Source organism: Etheostoma spectabile, chromosome 8 (assembly GCF_008692095.1).
Source record: "Etheostoma spectabile isolate EspeVRDwgs_2016 chromosome 8, UIUC_Espe_1.0, whole genome shotgun sequence".
NCBI lineage: Eukaryota > Metazoa > Chordata > Actinopteri > Perciformes > Percidae > Etheostoma > Etheostoma spectabile.
This window is the reverse complement of record NC_045740.1, coordinates 8958137-8968420: the sequence shown is the minus strand read 5'-3', so window position 1 is coordinate 8968420 and position 10284 is coordinate 8958137. Positions and strand designations below refer to the sequence as shown.

Sequence of the window (10284 nt, the reverse complement as noted above, 5' to 3'; positions counted from 1 at the left end):
GTGATGCAAAATGATAGTACTGTGAATATGAAGATATGGGAACATGTTTGCTAAGGGGTAGAAAAACACATTTTCTCTTGGCACTTGTCCAGTGTGCCTGTTTTCAGACTACACTTACCTCATTACACAGATATATTTGATGTGTAATAACCTGTTTTATACATGGTAGTAACCTCTGGGTCTTAATTCAGAAACACAACCCTTCTTTAAACCTTGCATGGAGAAAATCGCATGTTGTATGTGCAGAGCTGTCGATAAATGATCAATAACGTGCTTTAGCTCACAACCTATTTCAGACATCAGGCTCAGTTCCTGATAGTATACTATCAGGAAATCATACTACAATCATATATGATGGTCACCATTTCACAGTAGGCTAATGAGGGTGTGATTGAGGCCATGCACAAATCAATTTTTGGAGTACCATGCACAGGATGAATTTTTTTGTTTTTAATATTTGTATATTACATACAATAACAACAATTCTTCTGAAAGTCAGACTCAAAAGCTACTTTAAGGCTCCTCTGAATGATACTAATGACTGAGCATAAATGCCTGCCCTGCTTGTGACAAAATCAATTAGAGTGAACTTATTTATTTTAACTGTAAAAAGTTTGAAAAAAGTTTAATGAGGACAACCAAATTTAGCAAACTTTGGCTGTTCAGTCAGCACAGCCTTTCTTGGACAGACTATGGAGTCTGTGGTATGCACTCCACCCTATTCACTGACCAATGAGATGGTTGACACTACAGCGCATGCGCTCTGCAGTGGAAGATTTCTCTAAAAAGATCTTCAGCCTAGCAACAGTGGTCCCTGCAAGTGCATTACAAAGACGAATGTTACAAGTGAAGTGAACACAGCCTTGACTGACTGGTTAGATCGGTTTCAAAAGGGAACTGCTTACCAACCAAATCTATTGAGATACCAAAATGACCTATGCAGTTTGTTTAATCTTTATATTTGTTAGTCACCTGTTTCTGTTTAGAGTATATATATTAGTGTGTCTATATTAGTGTGTATATTGTTTGTTGGGTTGTTTGTTTTGAATGTGTAAGCACATTGTGAGCAACTATGCTCCAAAGGAAAATTCCTCGTATGTCTCTTCATACCTGGTCAATAAAGCTGATTCTGATTCTGAATGTTCTAAAATTGTGCTCTTTTAGTGGTAGGCCTACTCTAGTTGGTCATGTTGTTGCAACACAAAGCTTAGTGAATAATAACCCTCTCCTAAACCAATTGGGTTTCACTTAAGGCAGATTTTTACTACTGCTGTAGTCTCACATTTGCTGTGGAGATAGTTAAAAGGTGGGCATAAAAGAAAAAAAGGAAAACTACATAAATGACAGTTCAACTGATTTGGAGGGTTAAGGTTTTTTTCCCTGCTGTATTTGATACAGTGTCATTTTAGGACTTTACTGTGGTCACTGTAAATTTATGTAATCTACAGGTTGGCATTTCATAGTAGGCTAGTAGAGACTTAAGTTAGTGGTCAGTAGGGAAAGCTAATATATAGGCCCTTTATATTTACCATTGTATGATACCACTTACAACGACACATAGGCACACTCTGACTCACACTAACCTGCAGCAAAGATCAGCATTTAACATGAAACATGTCTTTGTCAGAATGGGAAGGTGGAAATGCAGCAATTTGTTTTGTAAAATGACGGCTATTCAACACTGTTGCAGAAGCTGTGTATTTCAGTTAGAAGAATACGCACCAAACGTGTTTCATTGCAAATAATCTTGACATAAGTTGACATAAGAACAATAGGACATGTTCCTTTGTTTGCTTGTCACTTATCAAGACAAATGATTCTGTATACGTACTGGTGTGGTCATGTTTAACAAACAGCAGAGATTAATGGTAAATGTCCAGGGGGTTTGTAAGGGACAAGTGTAGTTTAGTACAAGTTTGAAAATCGATGTGACTAAAGTTCATGACTGTATTGTAGACTAAAATTATCTTTTTCAAGTATGCGCTTAATAGCAGCTAAACTGAAAGTGAAGCATGAAAAAACTAAAACTGTGGTAAAAGCCAAGTTTCAAAAACAGTAGTCTCACTTTGCCATACCCTCCTCTCAAACAATGTAACCTGATCACTCTGGTCAATAAGGGCTGCTTCTCTGGGCAAAGTTCAGACCGTCCTCTCGGAATGTGACAACCCCCTTTAGTTTAGGATTTGTATCTTCCCTTGTAGAGAAAAGGAAATAATCTCTTCAATGAGTAGGCTAATACAACTCCTAGCAAAATCAAGATATAGCTGATGAACAGGCACTCTATGGGTTTGTGTGCATGTATGTGGACAGTATTCCTCACTTCCTCTCCTGTTCCAGATCGGCCTGCTCAAACCAGTCAGTGCTGCACATGACCTGGGTGTTGAAGGAAAATGCAAGCTGCCGTTGTTATTTCGTGCTGCCATCTGGTGGGCTTTGATCAAATAGCTCTCACACAGAAGTCGGTGAACAGGAAAAAAAAAAAAAAGACGTCAGAACCAAAACAGGGTGTCCTAGTTTTCAGATCAATTAAGTCCCCTACCCACTAGCCATCAGTTGGATTCTGTGTAGTAGTAAATTAAGTGTTGGTCTACTATGCGGATCGTAAACCCAATGTCTAGTTGAACTATTAATGGAGATAAAGCGTAATCGTGTCTTCCTTGGATCAGGAGGCCCAAAATTGTGGTTGCAGCTGTTGACGTGGTCCTGCTACATGTCCTGTGATGCCCTGTTGCATCCTGCTACGCTTGCTGTGCTTTGTAACGCCCTGCAGTGCCCTGCTATGCCATGAACTATTACAAACTACTATTTTTAGTTACTGTTCCATTATCTTTTACTGTGACTGTTATTGCCACTCTTCATTCTGACCCCAACCGGCCCGTCAGACACCGCCTATAAGAGCCTGGGTCTGTCCGAGGTTTCTTCCTAAAAGGGAGTTTTTCCTTGCCACTGTCACACTGTTGCTTGCTCTGGAGGGAGTCCTTGTAAATTATAGAATGTGGTCTAGACCTAATCTGTAAAGTGTCACGAGATAACTCTTGTTATGAATTGATGCTATAAATATAATTAAATTTGAATTGAATTGAATTGTTTATGCCTTTTACTGAATTAAGATTTTGGATGCAGTATGTTTGCTTGTAGAGCAGTATACTTCTGCACTGTGGTTGGCTATTGCTACTTTTAATTTAAGTAAAAGTTCTTAGCCGCTGTGTAGGTGTAGGCTACTACTTGATGTCTAAATGAATTGGTAATATTATTAGTACTATTGGTATTAATAATATTATTATTATAATGCTATTTCATGATACTTTTCTTTAAAAGAGTAATCAAACATAAGCCTAACTAAAATAAATAATCGACTGAAGTTGCCAACATGTCTTGTTGTTGACAGCAGCTGTGTTTAAAAGTACGAAGCGTCCTTGAATGCAGCACAAGCCCACCTCTTCAGCACCGGGAACAGTAGGCCAGCCTGCGGAGCTCTTCCGGAGGCGGATAATCCTCATCTCCATGCAGTCCAAATGCAATAAGGAATTGCTATAACCCACGTCAAGGGAAACACGTTTGGAGTCAAACAAGTTACCACCTAGTAGACCACCATTTGGAAACGCTTGCACGAGGAGAAAGATGGATATTTGCGTTTCGCATTATTGTGTAAATAACCAAAACTAACAGTGATAAGCCGATGCTCTGTAATGTGACAGCTGCTGTCGCATTTCATCTAGTTTCGAGAAGCTACTGAAAGAACATCCTGCTTGCATTTTCTTTAATTTTTTATTTCAGCACCATGGTGACATACAATCTGGTTTTAACTTTTATTATCGCGGCTCTTTGGCTGGTCAGTGGCGAACTACAAACCCATTCTTCCCCCGCGACGCAGTTAAATTCAACATCATCATCATCAACCATCATCAGCCAAGATGAACTGACACCTAATGTGACAGATGCCGCCGTGGGATCCCGGATTTCATCTATAATGACGTATCTTCCAACTCTGAAAAACATTGTTATTTTCATCTGCGTGTTAACAGCTGCTCTCATCACATGCCTAGTCATCAAAGTGGTCAGGTAAGCAGGTAATGCTTCTTAGACGGTTCTATAGCCTAGCTGTAAGGCCAGTAAGAAGCCTCACAGACACAGTCCCAGGAAATAACAGTAGGGTGATATCAGCTAAATTGGGCCACTTTTTGGTAAATCAGTTGGGAAAATAATATAATACTATATATGCCTTTCCAAGTGTTTTTATGATTACTAATGACTGTTTTTGATCATTTTGTGTTGAAATTATGTCATAAAATAAATTATTTAGGCCCTATAGTTCTTGAACATCCACTGTGCCAACTTTTTTTGCATAAGCAGTTTCAGGTAAAAGGGGCCAGCATCTAGGTAAAATGGGCCAGCTGTTTCGGCCAGTCAAAATGCAAAGGGAATGGTATTTATCATCAATTTCAAACAAATATTCATATGTGCCTTTAAAAACACATTGTGGGTACAAACTCACATATCAAATGTGCAATTAAATTTTTTGGAACAGCACAGATCAGTGACAGATCAGTGACAGATCAGTGTGTGTGTGTGTGTGTGTGGTGAAGAACACATTTTGAACGAAATGCGCAAACTACAAAAATTCATACAAAACTGGTAACTGATATATTAAACATTGATATCATAGTGTATGTATGTGATGAAAAGGTGTTTCAAACACAGTCTTTGCAAATGAACCCCCGTCAGCACAGATCCCATTCTCTTCGCCACAGGTTTGGTGAAACCAGGCAGAACAAGGTCACATTTTACCCATTCCTCAGTAGCCTTAGGATCCTTAGTGGGTGTTGCAAACTTTGCAAGGTGACTTGCTTTTCTTTTCTGCTTTCTTTTCCCTTTTGGTTGCTTGCTGAGCGGGCACTTGCTGGCTTGCTTTGCTGGTTTCTTGCTGGATGTTTTTTTGTGATATAGTCAATGTGTTCCTCACTTGAAAGATATATGAGGGTGGCTTCATACGTTTTCTGATGGCTCTCTCCTTTGTGGCACTGTGATCAAGTCAGTGATGTCACAGACTGAACAAAAAGAAAATGACAAAAAGAGCCTATGTTATTGCAAGACAGGATAATTATTTTGTGTACATTTTATATGATTTAGGGACTAATTGTGTGTATGTGTGTGTGTGTGTGCATGCATGAATGTGCATGTGTATGTTTGCGTGAGCATGCATGTGTAACATGTCATGTACAAGTCAAGTTTGAAAGTAGTAAAATATTACTTTATATTGGAGGTGGAAGGTCCTCATCCGGGAGTGTGTTTCTTCCTGTGGTGTGAACTGGTGAAGATATCATTATCTTCCTCCGGTACCATCCTCCAACACAACCTCCTCAAACACCACCTTCTCATCTGGAAAAAGTACAGTGGTTCCACAGGTAGCAGGGGTTGTCAGGGAAGCAGAGGACTGAGGTCTGGCTGGTGGATCGGCAGGCGACTGAGGTCTGGCTGTGGAGGGGAGGACTGATGTCCAGAGAGCAGAGCTGATGGCTGGCGGGCAGAGTGGTTCAAGGTCAACAGGGGCGACCATGGTCCAGTGGCGGGGTTGGAGAGACTGCGGCCTTGTGGTGAGGATGGTAGAGTGGATGGTAGCACCCTTTTGGTGGTCTTGCTGGGGCAAAAGCAGTCTCAGGAGGATGTCTTTATTGAGTGGGAACATCCCTGTCTCCCGGAACCCTGCCTGGGCATTTTCAACGTGTGGCAGCCTTTGCCCAAGCCCTGCTGAACACCGTTTGTGTCCGTGCATGTGTGCGTTGTTGGTTGGTGTGCGATTGTGGGCGAATGTGTATGTGCCACACACACACACCCTCACACACATGTGGTATGTGTGTTTTGAGTGACACAGAGGATGGCCCATTTTAGCTGAAACCATGTGGCCCTTTTTACCAGTGGGTTAAGGAAAATTTGGGGCCCGCTAGGAAAAACATCATTTTTTTCAAAAATAATTTTCATATACAAACAAACCCAGCTTATTTCTGGGGGATGCCATCAAGACAGATATTATGCACAGTTTTTTTTATGTGCATGTTTGTTTTTTATAATTTTTCATCCTTATAAAAGTTTAGTTAGATTTTTTATATGCCAGGCTACTTACCATGCAGCTTTCTGGTGCAGTCTTGATTTGAACTATTGCCCCGCCCACCATAGCAACCATAAACCAATCAAATCACCTGTTACTTGTCAGCACAGTTATGACAACAGTCTGAAATCCTTTGCAGTCATTGGCTCTAAATTCCAGAGGGGCTGGGACCCCCAACCTTAAATGGCCCATTTTAGCTGATGGCCCATTTTACCTGATATCACCCTATAAATGTCGCGATTTAGTGATCCTGGTAAATTAATCGATCAGGAGCATGTGGTTGTTTCAGTTCCTTTCAGGGCCTTTAGGCATATGTTCCTACAGGGAATTCTAGTCCACTTGAAGCAACCTGATGGTTTTTATATATATATATATATATAATGTGTGTGTGTGTGTGTGTGTGTGTGTGTGTGTGTGTTATATAACCTGGGCTTTTTGTGTCCTTATGTGTCTGTGACCTGTGTGAAGTAGCCTATATCTTTTTTACAGTTCTGATCTTAAAATCATCTTTTCATTTATCACATTTACTGACTTTAGGCTGTATTAGGTTTACTATAATCATATTTCATATTAGGACTGAAATTGAGGTTTTTCATTACTGATTAATCTGTTGATAATTTTTTTCTAGATTAATCAATGGATCTTTTAGTCTGTAACACATCAGAAAAACTTCAAAATGGCCATCACAAGTTACCGGAGCCCAGTGTGTTGTCTTCAAAATGCTTTGCAAAGATATAAAACTGAAAAAGCAGAAAATCGTCACATTTGAAAAGCTGTAACTATACAGAATATTTGGCATTTAGGTTGATGAATCAATTGTCACAATTGGATTAATCATTTCAGCACTATTTATTCTGAGGAAAGCATTGAGCATGGTCCTTAGAACTCAACATTTAACTCTCACCATGTGGAAACGAATAAAATAGGTTTACAGCTGATGTGGTTCAGTCGGTCAGCCTAAATGGTGAGATTTAATTTCTTGTGTTCATCTCATGTTTGGCAACGTTTTCCCACAGATCTGGTAGACGAATCAGGAAAACAAGAAAATATGACATTATAACAACACCTGCGGAGCGTGTGGAGATGGCCCCTCTTAATGAGGAGAACGATGATGAGGATGACTCAACCCTCTTTGATGTCAAATACAGGTTTGTTCTTTTTTTCTTTTTCTCCTGTTGATACTGCCCAAATAAGAACTATTGCAGGCCTAATCCCATTGAGAATGTTCTACCCATTTGATGGAAATCTATAAATCCCTCTATAGACACAGGGGAGATATACATTGTGATAACTCGGGCACATAAACGAGTCCCTAATTCACACTCTGGCCTTTTTATTTTTACAGAAATGCATCATATGGTCTTAAAGAGATATATATTTAAAAAAAACACAAGCCTTTACCGTATCTTACTACTTTTGAATTTGCCTGTTTTTGCGAGTCTTACTTTTTCTCAATGCCTCTTCTTATCTTACTTGTTACAATTGTACGGTAGTCACAAAATGTTTTACTCTTGATTCACCTATGTAAATCACCTCAGAACTCTGTTTTGACTATTAAATGTTGCCAGGTGGCACGCCAGTTAGTCAGCTTGTGTTACTAAAGCAGATGTCGGAGTGTCTCACTGCTTTTAGTAGACCTCTAATAGTATTAATATTAAATCACACACACATTTTAAGTAATGTGATACAGTATAAAACACACAGACAAAAAAGGAGTATAGTGGTAGTATGTGTATTTGTTGCTTGCTCCTCTTGAAGAAACACTATTTTAAAGAAACATTGTTTTAGTTAATCTGATGTTGACATTAGGTTTCACCCTTCCGTTCTTTCAATTGTTCTTTAACTCACAACCACTTCCTCAAAGGAAGATATGGCGTCCTGTTTACATGGCATTCTTGACTTCCAAGTCAGACAGGTCTCTGCAGGAAAACATATTTCCTGATGACCAAATGGGTCGTAACATCAGCTATAAATTATAATTCAGTCAAGTCACTGTGAATTTTCATGTTTTTTTGCAGGTGAATCCCAGCATGGACACCAATATTTGATATCTCCTGTTCTGCCTGGGACATCTCAAGTGATTTCTTAAATCTTTACACTGTTCAAGTCTTCAGCAATGCTGTTTGTGCGTGGCTTTTACCTGTGTTTAAAGGACTGGAGCCGTATGGATATCATTGTTTGTTGCTTTGCTTACGCTTCTATCATGTGGCACAAATAACTTGCACAATTGTTTCTGATGTTGAAGATCAGATGGCTTTATATTGTGACTTCTTCTCAAAAGTCATTCAGTAATCAGCTTGTTAAAGACTTGGTGTTCAGTTGTCTTCGAAACATCATTACATGGAAATTACTCTCTTTTTTTCTTTTCTTTTTTACATTTTCTGAGTTAGTAGGAGGAACCAAGGCCTGCTTTCAAAGCTATGATCTTCCCATATTAAAACGAAAGACAGTCAGTTAATGCATACAATGTTAACATGCAACAAATATTGTGCAGAATTACTTTATTGAAATGTAAAAAAACAAAATGCACACTGAAGAATCTATTGATATTTTTAACTAAACTTTCATACCAAATATATTTCTATCTACTAACCACTTTATTGTGCATATATACTGTCGAAGGGAGTCTGTCCTTTATCAATGGAGTACGCGTATATTTTTTTACCGTGTGTTGTTGTAGACGTTCCTGTTTTGCTGCTATCTCAGCTGAAGTTCTCCATTTTTGAGATTCAAATTTGGTTAAAATCTCAAGTAATATAGTCAGGTTATATTTGTAAGGTGTTCATGAAATACATCTATTTGCTATCAATGTGAATACTGTAATCTGTTTTGATCGGGTGTGCTAATAAATTTACAATGTCATTGCATCAAGTAACCACTGAAAAATATCAACAGGTTGGCAGTGATGTTTTTTTCAGTATTTAATATGTTGGACATGCACCCAGTGTCTTATTTTCTAAATCAAAACAATTATGTCGCCAAATGTCTAGTTGCTCTTTTTTTTTTTTTTTTTAAATCCCCAAAATCAGTTCTCTCTTGTTTGAAATAGTATGTGACCAGCTAGTAAAGTATTATGGAATGTCTCCCACATCAATTTCCATTAACGGCTCACTGACTCTGTCAGTATGTCTGACTTGAACAGGACTGATGTTTTCCCCCTGAAGAGTTGCTTCTCTGTGCAGTACAGATTCTGGTAAAAACTAAAAAAAGAATATTGTCCTTATCTTGGTGGAAATGTTTTGACACGTGGGTTTAAAATAGAGGTTTTACCTCAAACGATTTGGCCCATTAGATAAGTATTACATTACTAATAAAGACAATGAAAATCATTACTGGTTTGTCAAATTTGTTTGACCAAATACCAAATTACACAATGATCAACTGAAAGTCTCACATGAAGTACACAGGAGAAATTTCAGAGGCGTTTACAAACCTTGTGTGTCTGCACTCTGAATGTAACTGCAGTAAATTATCAACAGTACAACTAATAGGTTTCTGCAGCAAATGTGAGTGGCTGAGGTGATCTCCTGCTTTAATCTAAACTGTTATTTGATAGTGCACCATGGCCCGCAGCTGCAGCTGTTTCTGAATGACACTGGCAATGCTCAACTTGAACAAAAATGTTCTTTCCAGGAGAAAGAGAACACTGTGTAGTTTCTGTTGTTCCAAACCAAGTTATGGCCATTTATAGAAGACTACTACATTTACTGTTAGATACACAAGCCATATGGAGTGTATGGGAATGTTTTTCAATCATATGTGAATCCAACTTTTAACCATATTTGTGACATGTGCTTTAGCAGACTGCTGGCTATTTCCTCTGTTTTCCATCAGACTATGTGACCACTGTTCATTTCAGTATTGAGTCATGTTTCATTTTAGTCTTTCACTGAATGTACAGAAAGCTGCAGCTCCCTCAGTCATACCCAGGCAAGTATGTCCCCCCTTGTACAGTTATCCTCTTCCATCTTGGCAACATATTTTATTTTATCTTTAGTTGTGTGTGAAATGGTGGAAAAACCCTGCTCATTTAAAGATGCTAATTCTGGACTTTTACTAGAACGGAATCATGTGCTACAGACAGTTCCTGTTGTAAAATGAATCAAAGTCATTGCATTGTGGTAGCTATTTGAAGACTGTAGCTAATTTCCCCAATCCCACATTTAAAACAAAAACAA

General features: G+C 38.7%; 1 protein-coding gene across 1 annotated transcript; it reads left to right on the top strand.

The window, feature by feature from the left end:
• The first annotated feature begins 3420 nt into the window (after nt 1-3420).
• On the top strand, nt 3421-10275 carry fam174b (family with sequence similarity 174 member B). The gene is made up of 3 exons (XM_032522837.1): nt 3421-4062; nt 7123-7254; nt 8125-10275. The coding sequence occupies exons 1-3, from the start codon at nt 3782-3784 to the stop codon at nt 8126-8128; spliced, it is 417 nt and encodes a 138-aa protein (XP_032378728.1). The 5' UTR covers nt 3421-3781; the 3' UTR covers nt 8129-10275.
• Nucleotides 10276-10284: the final 9 nt, after the last annotated feature.

Coding starts and splice junctions, on each gene's coding strand:
- fam174b (XM_032522837.1), top strand. CDS start 3,782: ATGGTGACATACAATCTGGTTTTAACTTTTATTATCGCGGCTCTTTGG. Junction 4,063..7,122: donor CTAGTCATCAAAGTGGTCAG/GTAAGCAGGTAA, acceptor GTTTTCCCACAG/ATCTGGTAGACGAATCAGGA.